Consider the following 23,868-nt stretch of genomic DNA (forward strand, 5'->3'; position numbering starts at 1 on the left):
ATATACATATGCTATACATAAATATAGATATAAATATAAATATGTGAAAGTGCTATACGTGTAAGAGTTATATAAAATTTTATTATGTAATGACAAAGTAATCTATTTTTTTTTTTTTTTTTTTTTTTTTTTTCATTTCCAACTTCTTATTTCTAATCGAAGAAGAGACACTCGTAGGTGAGTTATGTATCGTAACTAACGCATATCGTACTTGGCAAGTAGTGACTAATTGACGGTAGGGACGAAGTCCGCGCCAGTCGTTAATTAGATGATATATATACCTACCTATGATCGATAATCAATTGCGTAAATATGCTCGTGCCGTGGAGCTTTTGAAAATAAAATAAAATGAAATACACTGTAAAATACATTACATGTAATTTAATTATAATCTATGTATGAATAAAATATTAAATTTTCTTTTTTATAATTAAAACAAAAAAAAAAACAAAAAAAAAAACAGAGGAACCAAACAAAGTCTATATATACATGTATGTAGGTATGCTATATTTAGGTTCAGGTTATTGTTGCTCCTTAGCGAAAGGTGGATCCGGTTCGTAATTTTTTTTCGGCTATTGATTTTTTGAAAGGAAATTTTCGACCTTGCCAACCCTCGGACGTTGTGACAACGCAAACCGCATTAGAGTGGAAAAATATTGTTCTTTCTATCCAGTCAGAGGAAGAGGAGCCTCTCTCAACCCAGAACGCCAATTTTAAAGTCAACCCGAGACTGAGGAGCCTCGAGAGGTAAGAAAACAGAGAGATTCGCGTTTCGAATGGCCGCGTGTATTCACGGGTAAGCTGTTTTTCATTTTTCCAGATGTAGAATAGAATTGAGAGAGAGAGAGAGAGAGAGAGAGAGAGGAGGAGAAAAATTTGGAAAATACCACCGGCAACTGGTGTCCGATTTATCGAGGACTTCGATTATATCGCGTCGGGGAAACTCGGGATTATTATTTAGCCTTCTCGTTACACTGCTAGCCCGCAAATCGAAAGGATGCGCGAGCATCACGGATCGAAGAAGCGACCTGATATACAGTTCCGCCACGCCACGCCAGGCTAAGGCGACCCAGAGGAAATGACTTTATTGGGAATGTAGCTGCCGCGAGCACGTGCAAGACGCGATGAAAATTTCCGAGGTGAAGCTCAAAACAACGAAGATCTTTTGTAAAAATATCCACGTCTTTATAAGCTTTTCGAATGAAATGGAAATAAGAAAGAAAGAAATTTTATTCTCCGTGTTAAGCTTCCTAGGAGAATATTCTCATGTATGCAAGGATCCAAGCCGCACGCCGAGATAATCGATCCTGTAGATTGTGGATGAATTCCCGGGCGATCCTACAGCTTTTTGGGAAACTCTTCGCTCCAGATATTCTCTCATGTTTCTTGTACAATGGTAAAGATGTAAAGCTGGAACTCCTTTCGGTGATCGATTATGACGTATCACCCTCGATTCTCCCTCAGCCGATGTGCCTACACACATATACATATATACCCGGCGCATTTGTGTTCTCTGGTTTTTACAGCGCCGTTTCTGACCTACTTTTATCAGATGTCTTCGCCTTTATCAAGCTTGATACGTTCTCGCTTCGCGGCGGGTACTTTGAGTTTGGTAAAAATGTTTTACTTGTTATACGTTGAAAAATTGGGGGTATCATTTCATCCTGCAAAATTTTTCCTCTTTCGAGATGTGGTATTAAGGAAAAAAAGAAACGTGGATTCCCGGTGGAAAGACGCCTGGGAAATCGAGTGAATTTAATTCATTGGGATACAAGGGCGAGTTCGGTGAGTCGCGAATGATCGGGATGCTCGTCACGGCTGCAGAAGCGGTACTCGATGATCGAGTTTGCCAAATCAGTTCATTTTCGCTCGCGTCGGTATAACGTGCACGTTTCCCGACTGGCATAACGACGCGAGGTGAAATTACCTCGACGATTGCGATAGTGTGTCGGATCAGAGAAGAGTGAGAATAAATAATCTCTAGCCTGCAGTGAAGTTTGGTGAGAAAAAAATTATCCTGTCTCGTTCGGTAATAAAACGGGTCTAATTTTTGAAATTCCGTAACTGTCCGAGGGCCGCGTAGCGAATATTTTTGTACGCCGTGAGCGAAATTCTTTGCGATATTATGACAGCGCAATTTTGGGGAATTTAGAAAATTTATACGAGAACAGACGTGTTTTTTTTTTTTCTTTTTTTTTCTTCCGAAGGCTGTATCGAGTCGATATTGGCGATCAGTTTTCGATGGCATCGAATCGCGCAGGAATGAATATACCTTTCAGGGATCTTCTTAGATGTGCACAGAATGCATTATACGTATACATCGTTCCAGACGCATTATGTGTAACGATATGTATTCGTTCGCTGTATAACGTATTGTAACGTTTCAGATTATTTTTTTTTCTTCTCTTCTTTGTCGATTCTTTTCACTCTTCCACCATCATCGAGCAATCTATCAAAGTCCTGTTACTGTATTATTCAAGCATATAATACACACCGTATACGTATATTTACGACCGGAATTCTTTCCGCGAATACTGACTCTCGAGACGAAAGAACCGCTCGTCTTTGAATCATGTTCTTCCGTTGGATCGACAAAATATTGACGAAAATATGTGCTAATTTATGCCTGCGATTGGTGCATTCGCCCGAAAAGAAAATAGTTGATAACGAAAAAAGAAAGCCTTTCATAACACGGCGTTTTAATAATCTCGAAATTATTATTTGTCACGCCTTTTGCAGCAGGATACAATAAACCGAATGAATATACAAATGCATGCGGCGTTTGCATGTTTTCCTGCAACTGCTGCAGTATCGATTGCACGTACGGATCAACGTCACGCTATCAGTACTCGAGACATTTCGGAATGCACTCTTGTTCGCAAACAAATATATCTCGTTTGGGCGATTGCATTCGACGACTCGACGGTGAAATATTACGGCGAATACCGATAAGATATCGTCGGAAAAATCGTTCCAACCCGTATAGTTTGCAAGCTCTGCTCGACGCATAGAGCAGGCCTCGATTATAGGTATCTGAGCAATATCTGCGCCATCACGAAATGGTTTCTCAAATTGGATAGATTTGCATCAGAGTTACCCAGCGCGTCGAATTTGCAAAATTAATTGAATATTCGGGGGAAACGTGATGGGACCTTGACATCGGTAATCGGGAACCATCATCGGAGCGATTAAATTGCTCGTTTAGATTTCGCTTCTTCGCAGAATCGGGAAGAAAAATCGAGATTAAATCAAAGAAACCAAAAACCAAGTTTTCAGTCCAGAATTCGAGAGCCGATTGACAACTGTAATGTTGCGGGAACAAAAATTGAAAGCACAGGGGGTGCGATAACGGGGGTGGAATTCTCGGGAGTGCTTTACAAGCTTAGCCTGACAGGGAGAGAGAGCTTTGTTTACGTATGCAACAAGTTGAATCGATATTCTCCCCTCGGCGGCCTTGACAGCGCAGAAACGGAGGGTGAGAGTCGGTGCAGGCCGCGAACAGCGGGCTAAAAATGAACCTGCAGCAGTTGTCCGTGGGTCAGGAATCGGGGGTGTTTTTGTAATAATTTTGGGGCGATACACCCCGGCTGTTTTTTCGCTTTTACTTTTACAATATCGACACTCGTGAGCTGGCACCCTGTTTTCCTGTTTTCAGGGGCGCGTTTACTCGGCTCCCTCGATTATCAGCGTGTCCTGCACCCCGCTTCGCCGCCCGTCATCATCTGTACTCAGAGGGTGGAGACGTGACAGCTACTCATTAAGAAAGCTTCCGCTTTTGGGCGGAAAATTAATGCTTCCAGTTACCACCGATGTATCATCACCGGCTCGGTATCATTGTCTTTTACGCTCCCTGTTCATCAAATTTTTGCTAGAAATTCCTCGCGGTTTAATTCTGCGGATACAGTAGAAACTTTGACACATTAGGCTGTGGGAGTGGCCATTAGCAGTTTCCATTGTACTGTGAAAGTGGAAAAATGATCGAGAAAGTGAAAACCGCGCGATAGAGAAAAATTATTCTCATCATTCGCGCAAGATGACGTTTTTTTTTTTTATTTTTTACTCCAGTAGATACAATTTAGAAACTCAAAAAATATCGTTTTTTCACAAAGGTAGTCGACTGTCCGTTTGCCGTGGGGCAAAAAAATTGTCAAACCTACGAAGAATGGCGACAGAAGTATTTGGTTAATCGGAATAAGTGTGAATTGCACTTGACAATATACGAATCTTCGTATTTACCATTTTTTCGGTAATGTCACAAGCTGTTGGGTTTTGCCAATAAACCACTCTCTTCGAATCTTGGCCATATTTGATCGGCGTATTCCGTAAAGCAAGCAAATCCTTTTTCTGCGTGTATGGACAGAATTTCCCCGTGTCATTGATATTCTGCATTCTGTACGCGGCGCTTCGGCGCTCTTATCGGCATTGCCCAAAAATGTGCCCGAAACATATCGATTCACGTTGGCTCAGACGTATCGCGTACGCGTATCTCTCAAAATAGGTACACCCTCGACTCCCACGCGCGTCTGCGAGCTTTCAGGATATACACACGGGGTTAAGGCCACGGGAGTAGGACGTATCTTATCAACTGAAAGATGACAGTTCTCTCTGAGTTTTCCACCGAAAAATCGAAGGGAGAAAGATGAAACGCGTTCCAATAACATTGGCTACTAGCAAGCTTTATCGAGCCATGTCGTAATGAAATTTTAAACCTAGCTAGCTCTCTCTCTCCTCTCGTTTTTCAATTTCACAATATTTCAAGGCACACGACGTGTGGACGAAAAAAAAAACGGTGTAAACAAAATGAGAGGAAAAAAGCGACCTTCCGCGAATTAATTAGCTCGCGTACAAACATCCGTTGTTTTTTTCTCAGAATTTTCTCGTTTCCAAATTGACACAACGTGTTGATGTTATTATTATTGTTGTTGTTTCACCTTAATTTTAACTGCTCTCGCATATTTTCATTTTTCAATTTTTTTTTTATTACAAGCAATTCTTAAATTCATGTTTTTCCAAATCGGAAAATTTCTGAACAGAAAATTACAGATACTGAAGTAAATTTCACTGTTTTCAACATTTTCTCTCAACTTCCCATTGAACTGCGCCTGACCGGGAAAACCTTTCGGTACACCTCAGTTTGAAATAGGTGTTAAGGTTGGGGAGCAAAAGCGTGATCAAACCGTGGCTCGGAAGTTTGGTAGAGAGGAATGCAGCAACAAGTACCTAGTATACGAATAACAGGAGTCGATCCAGACGTCTGTGCAGTTCCGGAAGTACAGCGGTAAGCAGACAACGGAGTGCTCTTGAAAAATGGAAGCCTGGTGTCAAAGACGGCCTGCAAGGGGGTGGGTCTCATCCCCAGGAGTCGCCGCGCGTGGCGGTCGCGTCCTCAGCTCCTCGTCCCCGTCGATCCTGGCCCGCGGCTGGTTTCCCGCGGGATGCAGGGGAGCGGAGGGGCCGCGACCTTCACCGAGACCCAGTTGCCTGCCCCACGCGTCGACATTGGACCCCCAGCATCCACCATCCCCTGCAACGCCCGGCCGCGACTCGCCTCTCTCAACCCCTGCTGGCAAACCGAGCAGGTGAATACGCGCACATGCATCTCCAGAACCGCCACCGCGGCCTCGGATTCTCCCGCAGGTTCACCCGGCGCCCTGGCTCCATGCATGATGCGTGGGGCTGGGAGCAGCGCGTGACGTCAGCGCTCGGCGCCGGCGCGAATCGTCGACGGAAAGCACACCGCGAGGGAGAGAGAAAAACGACGCCGAGTGGCGTCGGGACGCGTCGGTGCGACTCGCGACACGACAGGTAGCCGACCTGGCTCGACTCACTGAGTTCTCGTCATGGGAGTGGTGAAGACGGCGTCCGAGAGCATCCTCGAGGAAACCGTTATTCCCAGCGAGGAGGCAAACCACTCTCTTCAGGGGCATGCCGGTGAGTCTTTTTCTACGTATATAATACTAATATCCATTCGATTACGACGAGCCCCTTTTTTCACTCCCCTTTTGCTCTTGTTTGATCCCCGATTCGGAGTCTCGGTACCTACTTGAACCACACGCGGTGATGACACTGCACTGGGATACTATCGCGAAATGGCTGTTCGTGCGGTCACGTTTGAACAGTCAAATCACGAGTTGATATTACGATTCACGAGTAGCTGTAATTTGATGAGTTCCTAGTCATCGATACACCGCATCTTCTCGACGCTGGCTACTTTACCAATTTTTATCAATTTACTATCGCAACGATTACAGAATCACGATATGTGTATACAGTACGAGTGAACATCTCTAGAAACGTCGGTAACGATAACCAGTCATTTTGTGTGTAGCTGAAAGGTTCGTTTTTGTCGTTCAACCGGAACCTCGTCTTTCGGTTATAAAACTGAATATAGTTGAAACGTCAAGTTTAATTTCTTTTCCGTCCAGTCCGTTCTCGTACTTATTTTCATTTTTCGGGAAAATCGCTGCTCGTTGATTTCTCTCCTCCCTTTTCCTCTCACGCGGATGGGATGCAACACGGTCGACCTTGAGCGCGACTAACAGGTGTTTGGAGATACAGATATAGACCTTTCCGTGCCGTCGACGGCCGAGGTGTACGGTTCTTCGAATACACTAAGTACAGGCTTCGACCACTCACCTAAGTACACAACCACGTCCCGTTCTCTTGGTTCGTGTTTCAGTACATCCACGACATGCCAAGTACATACACTCTTGTCACGATCACTCAGCGCTATAAGGCTTGCGAAAATGGATCGAGCTTTTCTTTATTTACAATTTTATTCGAATTTCATTTCTACACAATATATTTATTCCTTTTATAATAATAATAATATTCGTAATATCTTAAACAGAATTTCTTATTCCCTCGAAATTCTTCGTGCGAAATTAATAATGTTAACTTACATTATGCGATTAACTTAACGTAACTAGGTTCAATTTTCGACGAATCCACTTTTCAGGGACCGGGTACACAGAGATCAGTTTTTCAAGTGCCTACGTACCTGTGGGAGAAATTTTTTTTCGTACTTCGTACTTCGGTAACTTCATCGGTGTATCTCAAAGTCCATGTTCCCCAAGTGATCGGTGCAAAACCCGAGCACTTTAATATTCTCCATCTAATCGGAACCCGAGTTTTCGCGTCATCAAATGTTTGCCGAAGGCTAGCTACGTGTAAGTTTCAGTTGGCGAGTTAATTAAGTGTGCAGAACGGAGGAGACGGGTATTAAATTCCTATACCACGTCGACGAACGATGAAGGCATGCATGTCAGGGGGCCCAGGGGGGTGCATTGTACGGGTACCCATACTCGCTCCGGGAAACTGGCAGCGTCGTTGCGAAATACGCGCAGCGGATACAGAATGCCGATAATTTTTCATTCCCACTTCTCGGTCGGGCGATTCCTAGCTTCCGCAGGCGTGAGTAAAGTGTATACGAGCCGATCATCGAGGAGGCCTAGAAACCGGTGCCGTTTGTGCTAATTAATCGCAATTCGTTGCAGTCGTAATTCAGCCAATCTTGTGCAACGGTTTGATACCTTCTGTACGGAGCGTCAATTACATATTCCGCGAGCACCATATTCATGTCGGTAATTAAAAACCCCATGGGTTTACCCACGATCTGATTTACTATTCGCAACTAAAGTGCTTACAGCTACTTTTTACGATCGATCAGCACTCGGCGTCGTATGAAACTTTGTGCTTTACGATCCTATCCATGGGTGCAAAGCGCGATGAAACTTTTTCTACAACTTCTAACTCGCCGACGCTGCGTAGCGTCTGTTTTATGGTAAAAACAGTGTCCCCAATGTCAGGACTTGAGGTTGGAATTCTCGTCATTTGATAAGTCCGTCCCTCTTATCGGGCCACTTATATATAATTCGATATAAATTTTGTACGGTCGTTAAACAACGATATAGCATGAAATAATTTGGAAAAAAACACGGTAGATAATTGCTCGATAACGCGCTACACCAGCCGTCAACTAAGGCTTGTACGCTAGTAACGATCGGCGCTACTGAAGCGCTAATAACGTCGAAAAAATCAATCATCATCCGGTCGCGGCTCGTGCAATCCATCACGCGAGGTGCCAACCTGTAGATAACCGATCTACTCCGGTCACAAAAGTCCGACACGTTTTTCTCATCTTTGCGACTAGTACTTAGCGCACAGTGAATCGGCGGATTTTTACTTTTCCTCGAATTTCATCTTTCATTATTTCTCCTTCGTCCAAACTCGAGCCTCGATGGATTATGTCGCGGAAAAAGAAAGGAAAATTGTGTAAGGTGAAGCCATCAAGCAAAGTCTGAGGGTTCAGTGGTTCGGAAAAGAGAGTTACGTATTTTTAAAATATCGATTCCTCCGACGGCAGAGGGGATCGAGAAAACTCCTCGCCCTGACGCGAGCTAGTCTTCGTCTACTGCTCAGCCTCATCGGCCGAGCTCCGTGCTTCCCTAGGATCCTCGAGGATTTCGGTGTCTGCGGACTTTGCGCGGGTTCCGTAGAAGGTACAGTCGACCGTCGCCTCCTCGCTGTCCTGCTCCGTCACCGAGGGTTCCTTCGTTCTTTTGAGGTACTGCTCCGCGCCGCTGTCGACCTCCTCCGGAGGCAGCAGGTCCTTTTGGAGATCCTCGATGGCCGCGAGTAGCACGCTCATAGTCTCGGTGTAATCAGGCTCGAACATTTTTCCCTCGGGATTTTCCCTGAACAGGTATTCGGCCTGCAATTAGTGCAGAATAAGCGTCGATTTCGTGGGTTTGTTGGATCGATCGAACAGTGCAGAGCACGTGCTGCTCACCAGGTAGTCGACCGGGTCGTCGGGTCGCAGTTCGGCAACTTTTACGAGGCCCTGAGTCAGGGTCGGGAACACGTACTTGACAAGATAGTGACGCAGAGGTTCGCCCATGATGCAGAGCCGGCTCTCCTCCTCTTCTTTCAACTTCTCAAGGAGATTAGTCTGCGGGACCGTGCCAGGAAAACCGGAAGTCAAATTATACCCGAGCACCCGATGCGTGCAGTAGCCAGGATTTTATTACACGTGACGAGGTAAGGCGCGGTGAGATTAAAGCCACGGATCGATTCTCTTATCTTTGGTGGATCACGAGTGCTCGTCCTCCCTCCGCGCTTCCAACCGATAAATTCGAGCGTAATTAACAGGTGGCCGCATCGGGCGGCAGGAAGTCGAGGATTCTTCATCCCTGCACGCTGTAGGTACAAGTGCGCCCGCCGTTGCGGCTCGAGTTTAATCCAGGCAATTATAAACCCCCGGGATGCGATGTAACTAGATGAAAAAAACTCCTCCACCCCCCTCCCCCCCGACTGCCTCTGGCGATTATGGTAAATTTAGCCCACGGTTACAGGCTGCAAGTTGCTTCGAGTAACAACGTTGATTGAAGCAGAGTACCTATCCAATATTGACTGATCTTGAAGCTCGATTTATTTCATGAGACAAAAATTTATAAAACGATACTGCCAAACACGATTTTCTGTAGTGATCCACTTGATCAAATCTTATTCCATTACTTAATCACATCATTCACGGAGGGTTGAGTCTGATTAAACATACCGTGATCGTATAAACTACCCTAATAGAGGAAGGTGAGCGAAAAGAAATCCAAGAAGGAGAGCTGAGAGGGTCAATTATTTTACCCTCGTTACTAAAAGTGCGCAAAACCGATTGAGGAGGTGGAGACAGCAGCTGGCTGTACTATTCGGCGGAAAGTGGAAAGTGAAAAAGTGACGATGGACGCGATTGCACGTGCAAACTTTGCGCGAGATCGCGGGTAAAAAGTTGCGGAGTATCAGTGCAGGAGAGACTGGATGAAAGTGGTTGGAGACGCGTTTGCTCGTGCAGCCGGAGAAGTTGGAATGAACTTTGGACGTTAGCACTTTCAAGTAGGCACTGTGCGGTTCAAGCACACTCCGTATATTGCGCATTAGTTGGACATCACAGACGCCCTTGAATGCCCTGGTGTACTTTTAAAGGAGCCTGAACTTTCTCATCCGGACGATATCCCAGCCGACTCTCTCTCATCCCTCATCCCAGACACATTTTTATTGCTGCTCCCCTCACATCTGCGTTTAATATCCCGATTCGCATAATTCCCTCGACCGTTCTTTGAGTCGTATTTTTCAAGTATTTTTCTAGCTTACCTTTTGGTTCTATTCTCTGCAGACGAGATTTAAACCCGTGGTTAGAATTGAGGTATGGAGTTTCTATCATATCGCAAAGCCGCTTTGATCATAGTATAAGTAAATTTAAATTCGATTTATTTAATATTAATTGCGCGAATGAAAATCGATGAGAAATTAAGAAAAGAATCAGCGGTAAAAAGACCATCTCGTAACGCTCATTTTTCACCCCCAGTATCTGCAAATACTGCGTTCTTTACGGCTTTGAAGACAAAAGCGTATACGAATATAGTCGAAGCGATGCCTACTTTTTTCTTGTTATTATTATTCTTATCCTTATTTTTCTCTTCAAACAAATAATGTAATTTACAGTTTGTTCTAAGGTCCAGTCTCGTGTTTTTGTTCCTTTCAAGTTTTCTTTCGTTTTTTATTTTTTCCGGTTAAAGTAAAGCCAAAGCTGCTACTACAGGGGTATAAAATTTCCCAACCCCTTGAAGTATTGTGACCCTTGATTTCATTCCACGAGGTCAAGCGATTTTTCCATTAATTAGTTTCCAACGAATCTTTTGAAATAATAAGACGTGAAATAGCTACAGCATAAAAGTACTGGGACACGAGCTTTCGCAGCAACAGCTAGGACAAAGATTTTCCGTCGAGCGACTTTTCAACCCTGCAGTCATAGGCACGCCTCAGAAACCCAGAAGGTCAGAAACGCGAAACGCACCGCCTTTAGAATAAGGTGCAGACGATCCAGGGCTGCAGAGGGTTCGGGGCTGGGAGATTTACGCCCCCGCCATCCCGACGGTTCACGACCGGCGCTTGACTTGAACGCCGTTTGACCCCGAGCTGCAAAATTTTACATACCCAGATGCCCGTGGTACAGAGACGTGCAGCAGCGCGGTCGCTGAATCTTAGGTCATAAGCCGGGTCATTTCAAGGTTGTGAAATACGACACTGACTTTAACGCAACGACCCCGACGACAAAGACCCAACTCAACGGGCAGATTATTACCGGAATAGTATATAGACGCGTGCTTTACGGCGGGAATACACGAGAGGCTTGGAATTACGACACTTTCTTGAAATAATAAAAGTCTGAAAGCTCGTGACCACAACGTCATTTTTCTGTCTCAGTGATGGTACAACGTTGCATAATGCTCCATTGGAAGTGAATTTCATCCCCAGTACGAAACGAAATTGGAAAGACGTCGTTGCTTGGATTTGCTTCTATCGATCGACACTCTCTGTTCAAAAATCTCCCCCTCCTCATATCAGTGATTAGGATTTTACTTTCTTAATCCGCTGATTCTCTGCATCAATAGGGTATCGCTATATATGGACGTGTGTAGACAGAAGGAGACCCTCACCCTACACCGACACTGTTGTTTGAGAAACGTAATTAAACTGGAACTTCATCGACTGACATATGTTTCTTCGCTGCTATGACTTAACCGGCTCTTTCAGGTTACCCCTAACACACTTCGAGACTCTTGGGAGCCTTTGTTAATTAAAACTGATTGAATAACCGTGGCAACGTGGTTCTTACAAGCCCTCTCGTCGTACGACAATTTCAATCTACCTATAATGTAACCACGAGTCGATACTTGCGCGAGTTAAACCCTCGCGCTGTAACCTGATACCGGGTATTTTATTTCGTTATATTATTTATCATTTCAATCGTGTGCATATTCGGACGTTATATCCCGACACTGCACCTTACCTCGATAACCAAATAAACCAGACGGCGTCTCTGCGCTTCTCTTACTAATCCGATTTCACCTCGATAATTTCCTTACCCACTCCATCATCTTCTCTTCCCGCCTAGCCTTCCTGTTCAATTCTTCAGCCCCTTGTCTCTCCCTCTCGACTGTTTCAGCAGCCTTCGCTTCGGCCTCCATTCGCTTCTGAAGATCGGCTAGTTCCTCAGCCTCGAGTCCTAATAACAAGCAAAGAAAGAGTTGACGACAGTCTTGACTTACAGTTTTTGCTCAGACTAGATGAAATCTGTTACCGTAATTCCTCGGCGATCCAATCTTCTTCAGACAGAGGTTGAAGCTGGAGAACATATTGGGACATGGATCATCCTCGATTGAAATGAAAAGTGGATGTACTTCCATTTCATCAAAGAACTGAAGTGGAGTGTTGTCGTCAGTGTTTCGTTCCCTGTCACGCAAATGCAAAGGATTAGTCACAGAATCGTGAGTGAACATCTTCACCAAGGCGAACCTGTATTCGCGAAAACGTCGGATCAAATGCTCTTCCGTGTAGTGAGTTCCCTGGATTTCAGCTTCGGAAAGAGTGAGCAGTCTCTCGGTAAGGAATTCGTCTGTTGCATCTAGAACGGCAACCAGCTCTGGCATGATTTCCGCGTTGAAGCCCTTCGTCGCCGACTCTTCTTCTTCCTCATCATCAACGTCATCCTGGTTCTCCTCTTCCTCGACCGTCCCGAAGAGCTCCTTTGCCTGGTGAAGGGTTTTTGGATATCCGTCGAGGACGTATCCCTGATTTTGGCACTCCTTCGAGGCTAGTTTCTTTGCGAATATTCTGCGAATTAGGAATTCGACAGTTCAACGTTCGGATTCTGCGAGACGATTCCACCCCAGGAATCCCTGTAATTCTTTCTCCGGCTTGTTTATGGTTCGATAAAAATTCGAACACATGTCCATGCCCAGCACATCCGCGAACCGTGTTTACTGGTTGAAAACGCTTCGCCCGACTACACACGCATGTGATCGAAATAATTAGCTCATCTAACAAAAGCGACAGTCTTTCTACTCTCTCGCTTAGTTTGATAATTATAGAACAAAGGATTCACCATGTACGCTCTGAATACCATGAAAGCATCACTTAATGACAACGTAATTTGATACCCGAAATAGTGGGCGCGTCCTTCCGCGCGAGATGAGGGATTTGTTTGCCGTATGAAAAAAAAAAGTTCGCCAAAAATTATTTCGCAACAGGGTGTAACGGCGCGTCAAGAATATCCGACTAACTTGTTTAAGATCGCGTCATCCAGCCGTCCCTGATTCTCCGATAAATTCTGCCTAATTTCGTCCAGTTCCGCTTGCCAAGTCTCGACCACGTCAATATCTTCCTCATCGATTTCAAACTCTGCATAGTCGTCGTCACCGTCGTCGGTCTCGTCGCCAGCTCCTTCTAAATCCTCCCCCCCTTTCGTAGAACTCTTGGCCTTGCTCGCTGCCTCGATGTCGTTAGTCTGTAATGCCAAGGAACAAAATGGGATCAACGAGACTGCACCGGAAGCACCAGCGATACAACCGAGAGAAGAAGATCTCAACGACAGCTCACGAGCTTGTTGATCCTATCCTTGATCAACGATTCAACGTGAACGTAATGGAGCCTGTAATGTTCGGCCAACATCTTGGCGAGGCGAGTCTTTCCCGAAGCTGGAGGTCCAAGGACGATGATTTTAACGGGGTGCAAATTCCTTGCCGTTTTGTACTCTTTCACGATATCCGCGATGTTCATGCTAAATGGTAGATCCGTGTACCACTCCAAATTCGCATCTTCGAGGTAGGCGGGTTCGATGTTCAGGTCCAGGGTTACCATGTCGTAATCCTGCTGGGTCACTCCGTTCAACAGAAATGCCTCCTCCGGGTCGATCTTCCTCACCTTTCCGCTCGCCATGGCTTTGCTGATTTTCTGCTCTCGCAAATGAAGGACAGTATTATTCTCGATGACTATGAATAATGCGTTCTAAACTCGACACTTTGCATGATTTTCACTGAATTTGAACCCCGTGCCAAGTGCCAAGCTCGCTACGGCCATAGATTTTGAGCAGGGTTAACCCCTTTGCCCCGGATGACCCTCGTCTACTGTTTCGCTCGACTGAGGTACATGTTTTGAAATGGCCAAAGCGTGCGTATACAACGAACCGGAGATTTGGGGCTGCTTCGCACCGTAAATCGCACTTTCAGAAGACAATATGCTGAGAACCATAATGAATCGAGGTATGTTCAGAAACTCGGGATATATCGTCTAATTCTGATAATGGATTGTAGCGGGTGCACGGAAGGGGGTGAAATAAATTAACACCTCGGGTAACCCCGACCCTGCCGGACTCCTGTGATCAATGAAGAGAAAAAATATTTCAAGGCTGAAAATTTTATCGCTTTGTGATCCGTCGCGCAGATATAATCGCTCTGCTCGAAATGTCTGCTCGCACCTGTGGATGGCGTGACCCCAACGTTATTTGCTCATCAGTTAAACGCAATCAAGCTCAATTAGCTTTCATTCGAACCGGCAAAATCTGCAGACCTTTGATATCGACGGTAGATTTATACTACATACGGGCGAGTTCTGGGCGACGAGTTGTAACGTATCTGCAGCACGACCTCGTATTTCTGTCATTTACAGAAAACAATGAGATCTATTTCCCCGATAGAGTGAGGCTGTTATTGGAGCTTGGACTCTCCGTTAATTGAAATAGTGATAACACCTCGCCCGTCGCTCACCCTGAGGTTATAATTGAACCTTCAACCTGGTTCACTTTCACCTGAACATTCCGAAGCTGTTAATTTCCCAAAGCAAGCCATGACCGTTGTACACGCACCTTAACGATTGTCTTCTGTGACATGCGCACGTGCTCAACAGCGACGACGTATCGTAACTTTGGCCAATTTCGAATAAACATCAAGATGATCCTGCAATACGAATTTGACACCACAGATAAAATCGCTAGTTCAACAATTGTGGATAAAGTTTTAAACTCACAAGGGCAGATTGCGAACGTGCAAAACCGGGATCTTGTTGGTACCTTCGCCAAAAATAGGAAGCTCGGTTGCGTTATGCCAAGCCATTTTGAACAGGTAGTGAAACGGACCCTCCTCGTCACCGTAAGTTACGCCGCAGCAGAGAACGATCGTCTTGAGCTTGCCTCTTAGCTCGGGGTACTTTTTCATAATTACAACATCCTTCTCGCACTGAGTGTGCTTTTTGAAATTCGCATGCGGTCTTCGCTTTCTGTAATCCGCCTCCGTAAAAGGCAGCTCTGGATCCTCGACGTAAATGGGTTTCGATAGCGCCCATGTCATCACAGTGGAGATTAAAATGAAGTGGCGAACCTCTTGGCTCCGCTTAAAAGCCTTCGGTTTCTCGGTAGACATTTTCCGAAGCTCGCTGGCGATCGCTGCTCACAATTACATGTAAGTAGGTTCACGTGGTCTCGACATTATTCTCAAATCCCTTTTCTTAGGGGTATTACTCCGTACGGCAGCAAATTCTATCTTACCTTCGAGAGCCCACTGGGCTTCGGCTATTTGAGAGGGATCTTGAGTTATGTCGTACACTATTACTCCGCACCTCATCAACTCCGCTAGAAACGCGTCTTCGTTTCCCTGACCACGGCTTATTACCATCAGCACGTCTTCCGGTGGAGAGTACTACAAAGATTACAGGACACGTTGAGATCTCGAATTCTTTTTATCGATCTCCCCATCGCACGGTGAGAAAAATTATGCCCAATTTAACAATGCTGCGATTCCACCGTGGTTCATTATAGTGTTCTTCAACACTGAGCACGGAATCATTGCTCTTCAATACATTTCGTTTTTTACCTTGAATAATTTCGGTATGTGTGAATCGACACCGAACAGTGTTGAATTTAACTGGAAAAGTGCGAAGCACTGTGGAATTTTAACAGGGTTAGATAAACATCAACAGTTTTTTTACAGTAAAGAGCAATGTATAGGTACGTGACAACCTGACCTTACTGTCCATCACGGTGCCAACCACCTCGTATTTCCTGGATAATTTCGTAGGAGCGTCGGCTTCCTTTGTCTCTTTCGTTTCTTCTTGTTCCTCCTCCTCCTCCTCTTCTTCCTCCTCGACTTCCTTTCCTCCTTCTCCATTTTCTTCCTCTCCTTGCTCTACTTTGGCCGAATTCTCGTCCTCGTCATAAGTATTTGCGGTGTAAATTTGCTCAGGGAAGAACTAAGTGAAGTCGGAATTAATTATACTACGTCTCTTGAATCATATGATAACGTAGAAATTATACGGCTACGTTTACTGGCTATACAGTTTTCAAGGTCTGTCCTACGTCACTGAAAAGCTTCGATTATTAACACCCTCTAGGATTATATAACTTTTACAGGGTGTGCTAACGGTACAGAGTGCCTTTAGTTCCGGCGTAACAAGTCAAGATCAGTCAGTGAATAGCTAATGTACAGGACTTGCCCATATATACTCGAACATTACATGCGTCGACATGGTACATAATTCAATTGATTTCTTGGTGGCTGTACTTTGCGCCGGAGATTCGCCCAGTTTTCGAGGGTCAAGGCTAAACGCTAATTTTAACATCAAGCAGCTCGGCTCTGATAATATTACACTCACCACCGCAGCCAGGCACCCCCTTAAAACGGGAATGGAATCTCAAGTTCTTTAAGAGAGAAAATTTCACCGACGGCGGGGTGTCGCGCCGCCCCGTTTCATCCCTGAATTATGTTATGCCTCACGCTAAACGAGATCCCTCGGTAATTATTTCGATAACAAGACAACTTCGCATGGCTTACGTCGGCCAACTTCTTCCCGTGGTAGCTGTCTATCTGATTGACAAAAACCCGCCAGGGTACAAAGTCCTGGGTTTCGTCGACCTCCACCTTTCTTCCAGGAATATTCTGCAAATCGTTTTCCAGTTCCTGGATATTCTCCTGCCCTGTCGACATCGTGTTATCTGAATATCCTGCGGCAGTAGACTGGCAGGCATTGAATCAAAGCCGGAAGAAGAACAAACGAACATCTCGAAATCGACGATCCCACATCCGCCAGCTATGCTACCGGAGATTTTGTACCAGTATACCTAAATTTGTGCGGTTATAAATTGGAGCCAGAAAATGTCGCGCAAACCGCCGGCAATGGTGCTCTTTCCTTCGAGGAACGACGAGGATCCACCGAGTCCTTCTCGAAGGCCGAAGAAGAAGCGTTATGCCACCAAACTGCAATCAGTTGTGGAGAGGTTCGACAAGATGGCCAATGCTCACATCGACGAACACGACAATGGTTTTTCGTCGACGGATGAGGATGACAAACTGCTTTCGGGTCCAGCGGAGAACCGTCGACCGGTGAAAAGCGTCTCCAGGAACTTGGCGGGCAGCATAACTGGCTTCGATATCGCCGAGAGCATCGGGGTTCAACACGACAACGAACTCGCTGAAGCTGTTGAGAAGCTTATCAAAGCCGAGGAGACCACCAGGTTCACCGAACTCGTGGTAGCAGCTGAAGCCGCCGTGGCTGCCGCCCCTCCGGAACTTGCCGAGGAAGCCGCACTCGCCGTTGCCCACGAATACCAAACCCAGAACCTCAGCATGATACAGGAGGAGATTCCCGGGGATACCGTCATCGAGGTTATCGGTTACGTCGGCATCCGACGGCGCAAGGACAACGACAAACGCAGCTGCGTTTGCTGACGAGGCGTCGTACCTACGTCGCACGTGAATTGGCTTGTCATAATCGTCTGCAGTCTCTCCGTCCGTAAATTCATCAATTTTGTATCGTCAAATACAATGTGACACATTTTTTGGATTGATTGATTACGTTTCTCTACTGAAGATTTAAGCAGCTTATCGATAAGTGTGTAAGTCTGCAGTGTATGTTGAAGAAAAATACCGATAGAATTCTGTGTATCGGGGAAAAGCTTTGCTCGCCATTAATTCAGGGATGCAAATCGCGTCGAATTCTAGCGACTCTCGTTCCCCCTAACTGAACTCACACTTTTTCCATCTCCTTTGCTTCGAGTCTGCAGAAAAAGGGAAAAAAGGCGAGAGAAAAAATAGAATGAATAAGTTTTTAGATACCATGAATGCAAATGGGTCTAGCTCGATTCGTGCTCCGGACTGGAAACGTTGCAAGAATTTTAATTGAGCAAACGATTTGCGGCAATATATGCGTCCTTGACTTTTCACACCTCGAGTTCTAGTCACCCTCGCTTATTACCTTCGTTTTATTATAACATCGACGGAAATTGACCGTCTCAATTGCGCTCGTCTAAAATTTATTATTATATCTCATGAAGGACGTTTCACCATCCTCTCCTTCAATTGTGTTATCGCATCATTTTTCATAAAGAAAATCCGGCTCCGGTAAGAACGATCCCGGTAATTCGAAGGTCAGGTCATGTCGCGCACTCTTTCCGTAAATATTAGCCATTGAACGAAGTTGAGTATCGTTCTCCGGAAATTGGATGAAAGGAACAAAAAGTAATAATGATAATAACGATAATAAGGTATTCGAGCTACTCACACAAACGAACTTGAATTATTGTTATTTACTCAGAGCTTTTTTTATTTTATTACGTTACCATGCAACCAAATCTGCCATAGTCTGAAGATTTTATTCATCAAAATGTTAATTTATCAACTACTTATCGAGCTATATTTGTCCTCTTATTAAACACGCATGGATCTCGTATTGCATTTTGCGATCATTTCGCAATTTCAATGTTCGCAATCTCTTACGAACAAAGGAAGGCACCTGGTACCACCCCTTTCGAAAACGAGTGAAAACACGAATAGCCCCGCTTACGTAAGTGATGCCAATTTGCGCCCACTAAAGCAAAGCGTTTGGCCTTCCCCTTTAAAGCATGCCGAAAAGCTCTACACTACGGTGAATCGATGTCCACGCCGTATTTTCTTTAATAAATCCGCTCACCGTCGGACTGTCTGAGCGTCTATAAAATTCACCGAAAAGTTTCTCAGTAGCTACTTTCATATCGAGATTAAAGTTCATCGGCAGTCCTTAGCTCTTTTGGACAAGGTTAAGCGAATGATTATAGGAGATATCGAACCAATTACCGGCCGTCGTTCTCTCTCCCAAAAAAATGAAAAAAAAAAAAATAAGAAAACCATCAATCCACGTATTCTCGAGAAAAATGGTCCACTGAATTGTGTCGTGAATGATGTTGCAGAGGAGTGGACTGGCAGCTTCCCTTACCAGTTATTGATAGGTGTTGGGGTTGGACTGATGGCACTGGTTCTCCTCGCTGCGGCAAGTTTTCAGTGTTCAGCTACCTGGCGTTGGCTGATGGGTGTCTCAGGTCAGAATAACGACGAGGACACCGATGGCGATATCGGGCATCAGAATGCCATCCGGATCAGCCATTCCCTACCGGATCTCCAGTCGGAGCCAATCACTCACGAATACGTTCAAGAGCAGAAGGACAACAAAAAGGTTACAGCGTGGAAATACATGAATTATTGCGCTCGATGGGTTATCCGGAAAGCTGCGAAGTTTAATGGGTGAAATTTTTCCGGTTCTAGGTCCTGCGGCAAACGACTCTACCGATCGTTCCCATGCGCCATCAAACCTTTCAGCGGCAGTTATCCCATCGGCTGGATTTACCCAACATCAAGTTCAGCATTTGTAGTCTCGAAAACCGTAGCGACTCCAGTCTCGGATTGCTCAAGGCAAGTGAAGTCCGGTTCTGGACAAGCAATATCTTGTTTCCGATCTAACTCTGCGAAAGGAACGAATCAGTTATTAAAGTTTTTGACGAAAATTTCAGCCCGAGTTGTACAAAAAGGATCTCACACGGCAGGCGAGCACCGAAAGTTCAAGTACCGTTGAAATGGAGTACTCCGGTAAACTTCACTTCGCCTTGCGATACGACAAGGAGTTTGAAGGCCTCGTTGTTAAGGTGAGTTTGAAAGGACGCCTCGAGGCGAATAACACGAGCAGGAATTCCGAATTGATCATAATAGCTGTAGCTGTCTGTACACTTGGGTAGGAGTGCGAAAATAGCTAAGACCGAACTGCTCATGCATGTTTAATAACCGTGCTGAACTGGCGTTAACCAGAACCTAATACGCAACGCTCATTGCGAGGTTCCACGTCCCGCAGTCACGAGCTACATTTGATCATTCCCTTGTACTTCCTGGCATAAAATTCCCCGAGAAATTTAATTAAAGCGCGAATGGAGCGACACACGTACCAGACATTGCAAAAAGCGAGCGGTTTAATTCGTTTTATTGTTAATATGATATAGCCCACAATGAGAAAGGTTGAAAATCGCGTTAACGGACCACGTTGCGGACAGTAAGTGACGCTGGCCAACATTCCTGTCCCAGTTTGCTATCCTTGAGACTTTTTACATACTGATTTATAACTATTATGTACCCATTGCATCATTAGTCGAGCTCCTCATTCCGTAATGAAGCAGTAAGATATGCCATTTCGCCATTCCGGACCGATCGTAGTGGGCCCAGAAACGGAATAATCATCGGTTATTTTTGCCGGAGAAAAACTAGTTTCGGTTGAACATATTTGAAGAAAAAATATATAACGAGTCCTATAACCCCCACCCTCACCGAAATTCCAGAACCGTGCGTCACGCGTGAAAAAATACGTAAATTCATCTGTGAAAATTTAAACCGTTCAAACTTTTACTTGGAAGTTTGATTTCTTTATATTAACTTAGCGACTCCTGCAACTTTTCTACTCAGGTTTTGGAAGCTCGAGAATTGCCAATTAAGGATGTTACTGGGAGCAGCGATCCTTACGTCAAAGTCTACCTCTTGCCGGATAGAAAGAAGAAATTCCAGACGAAAGTTCATCGTAAAAATTTAAATCCCATCTTCAACGAAACCTTCATCTTTAGGTTGGTAAATAGCACTATGTAGGTTAATAGTCCGAGGTCTCAAAATCAATTCTAAACATTCTCTGAAACTTTTGCAAATTTTTCAGCGTACCATACGACGATCTCCGCGAGCGTTATCTCCAATTTTCGGTATACGATTTCGACAGATTCTCCAAGCACGATCTGATCGGCCAAGTCGTTCTCAGGGATCTTCTCGACTGTACTGATCTTGAACAAGAAATCGAGTACACGATGGACATTTTTTGTGCTCTTCAGGTATAACGCTTATGTGTATAGTTATTCCCTGAAATATTCTTTCACATTAACAGAGAGATCAAAAATTCGTTTTTAGCGCTATCACACTACGACTATATTTTTTTCTTTAGCCACATTTCTTGTATTTTTATTCGTCGTGTACACAGCTCCGTATATTTGATTACTTTCATTATTCCAAATTGTTATAAATATTCATTAAACCGAATTGCCAGTCATAAACGGTTGAATACTTTCAAACGACTGTGGCTCACAGCTTTCGTCCGTGTTTTATTCATCTGTACTTTCTTCCGAACCGTGTATATAATTGCAGATAACTGCAAAATGAATAAAAACACAGAGTTCTTACGATTACATTATAATAATATCACGACGTATCGAATACGTATGGTTAACAATTTTCGGAACAACTTTCTACAAAGATATAATGAAATAAAAACGAAAACCATTACTTCGCCCCTCCGTATTTCCGCGAAGTTTTAACAGCCTTCGAGTAGTAATGGTTCCAATAATACGAATGATTCCTCCGGTTATTCTCGCAGGAAAAGGTCGACCGAGGTGAACTGATGCTGTCTCTCTGCTACCTGCCAACGGCTGGGCGACTGACTCTGACGGTGATAAAAGGCCGGAACCTGAAAGCAATGGACATTACAGGTTCCTCGGGTAATTTAATATTTCATCATAATATGTTTACTCAGTAAATGTAGACGTACGATTCTCAAATTCTCCATAAATTGCCGAGTCCTTGACCCTTAACGACTGATAGATCGCTGTTCCAGATCCCTACGTGAAGGTCTATCTACTGTGTCAGGGGAAGAGGATAAAAAAGAAGAAAACTACGGTTAAGAAAAAAACTCTCTGCCCGGTGTACAACGAGGCCCTTGTCTTCGATGTGCCGTCAGAAAACGTTGAGGAGGTCAGCCTCGTCGTGAAAGTTCTCGATTACGACAGGTACGACATATGTATATAGTATACAATATATGCGACTATACCTCCCTCCAACTTCCATCCACAAAGTTTTATAACCAAATTTTGAGTTTTTCTCATCGGAGAGACTGAAGTAAATATCTTGCGTACGTACCAAGATCGGAATCTGCCGAGACACTAAAACTAAGTAAGACGTTCTACGCTCCTTTATTGCATCATTATTTCGTGTTTCTCGGGCAATAAGATCATCCCCCGGTTTTACGTGGTAACAATTGATGCGACCGTCACAGGCCTCTCAATTCATAAATTGATCAGGATCATTATCCAGTTTATTGGGCATTTTTACGACTGCGGTCGGCTTGACGACCCAACTGAGGAACATCTGTAGACAACCGTCGTCTCAATCGGTAGTTGTTCTGTTCATTCGCGTTCCACCGTGGCGGTTAATTATCCCAGCGACCTGATGACGAGCATGATTTCCCGAGGCAGTTTGGCCGACCTGAAACACGTGGCACGAACAACTTCGTCCCGACGATTTATCGCCGATCATTTACATCACTTTTTTACTCGGTTTCAGGATTGGCCCCAACGAACTGATGGGCTGTACCGCCATTGGCGCCAGCTTCATAGGCATCGGTCGTGATCACTGGCTCGAGATGCTCGATAATCCCAGAAAACCTGTGGCTCAGTGGTACCCGCTGCATGAGACAGTCGCCGGACACATACCAGCCGTCACCTCGGAACCGCTTCCCGTCAGTCTAAGCTGCCTAAACAGCAGGTAACGGCAGCGTTAACTTTGAGAGAGACCGTTTTTGGCAGTGGCGATGAAGGTGGTTCTTTTGCCTGTAATAACGAGCCGAAATTCTCTGTGACTTGTAGATGAAGAAAAAGCGATTAACGAAGCCGTCAGCGTGGTGGTTGAAGAATTCTCATCGTAAGTACTGGGCGTCAGCTGGCTTGAGAGATCATCCCTTTCTGTCACTACTCGTATTATAATGCACGACGTCCTTCGACTGGCTTATACGCGAATTACGAACGAGTGAAATCTGGCTTGCTAAGTCAGAATGTTGAAAGTTTAACGTTGAAAACTTGTATGCAGGGCACCAATCGAACGCTCTGAGCATGTCCGATAATCAGAGTGCAGGATTGATGATGAAACGTTGTAAACTATGTATTTTTGTCCTTAATTTTCCTCTCTCTGTAAAATAACGATGTTGCATAACGATGTTGATCATATATATATATATAATCTTCTTTACACAAATTCTTTACATTCAGTTTTATTCGCTTTGTAAAATTCTTATATATATTTACGTGTATAGATAAGAATTTCACAGAGCAAACAACACTGAATGAAAATTATTATTTACTATGTATAACTGTGTTACTAAAGCCTTTGCAACGATTGACAACCGATATCGGTTGGGTATCAATTGGAGGTTCATAATTAATGTTGTTATACACATATACATGTGTAAACGGAGATGGCCGGCTGGAAAGAGGATCAAAGTCGCGGCTATAATAAGTACTTCCTATAACACAAATCTGTCAATGTGATATAATTATACATAAATATATCATAAATCCATATACATATAAATATATTATATATGCATACATAGTATCGTAAACTATACATATTATACAGAAAATTTCACTACTATATACCTGATATACGAATGCATAATCCGTACACTCCTAGACATAATATCGGCGGTATAGGCGTAGCTGAAAAAAAAATCAGCGTTCAGGTAATGAAACGGCATGATTTATTGACTGATGTGTAGAAAAAAAGAGCTTATCAAGCTCAAGCCAGAGTAAAGAGTGGATGAATGTCAATCTGATATACGCAGACTACACGCTATTCGTTGGATATGCAGATCCGTCGTCAGTGTTACAGTTCTAACAAGGATATAAGTATGATACAAATACTTGATCTGTCATTTCAGCTT

At 44.4% G+C, this 23,868-nt stretch overlaps 1 protein-coding gene and 1 long non-coding RNA gene across 2 annotated transcripts; one reads left to right on the forward strand and one right to left on the reverse strand.

The window, feature by feature from the left end:
* Positions 1 to 142: 142 nt before the first annotated feature.
* Positions 143 to 23,547, reverse strand: LOC124412603. The gene is made up of 3 exons (XR_006929809.1): positions 23,510 to 23,547; positions 6,703 to 6,709; positions 143 to 358 (listed from the first exon to the last, which is right to left on the reverse strand). It is a non-coding gene; the product is annotated as an uncharacterized LOC124412603 (long non-coding RNA).
* Positions 5,781 to 23,160, forward strand: LOC124412600 (synaptotagmin-10-like). Its single transcript, XM_046892612.1, has 10 exons — positions 5,781 to 5,931; positions 19,049 to 19,311; positions 19,401 to 19,547; positions 19,646 to 19,777; positions 20,583 to 20,730; positions 20,817 to 20,992; positions 21,532 to 21,652; positions 21,769 to 21,940; positions 22,494 to 22,694; positions 22,796 to 23,160. Exons 1-10 carry the CDS (start codon positions 5,841 to 5,843, stop codon positions 22,797 to 22,799), a joined length of 1,455 nt encoding a protein of 484 aa, XP_046748568.1. The 5' UTR covers positions 5,781 to 5,840; the 3' UTR covers positions 22,800 to 23,160.
* Positions 23,548 to 23,868: the final 321 nt, after the last annotated feature.

This window comes from Diprion similis, chromosome 11, assembly GCF_021155765.1.
Source record: "Diprion similis isolate iyDipSimi1 chromosome 11, iyDipSimi1.1, whole genome shotgun sequence".
NCBI classification, from domain to species: domain Eukaryota; kingdom Metazoa; phylum Arthropoda; class Insecta; order Hymenoptera; family Diprionidae; genus Diprion; species Diprion similis.

What these genes read in the sequence shown, in the direction of transcription:
- LOC124412600 (XM_046892612.1), top strand. Translation starts at nt 5,841, where the DNA reads ATGGGAGTGGTGAAGACGGCGTCCGAGAGCATCCTCGAGGAAACCGTT. An exon ending in CTCTCTTCAGGGGCATGCCG is followed by an intron (nt 5,932 to 19,048) that starts GTGAGTCTTTTT and finishes ATGATGTTGCAG; the next exon opens with AGGAGTGGACTGGCAGCTTC. An exon ending in CATCTTCAACGAAACCTTCA is followed by an intron (nt 20,731 to 20,816) that starts TCTTTAGGTTGG and finishes ACTTTTGCAAAT; the next exon opens with TTTTCAGCGTACCATACGAC.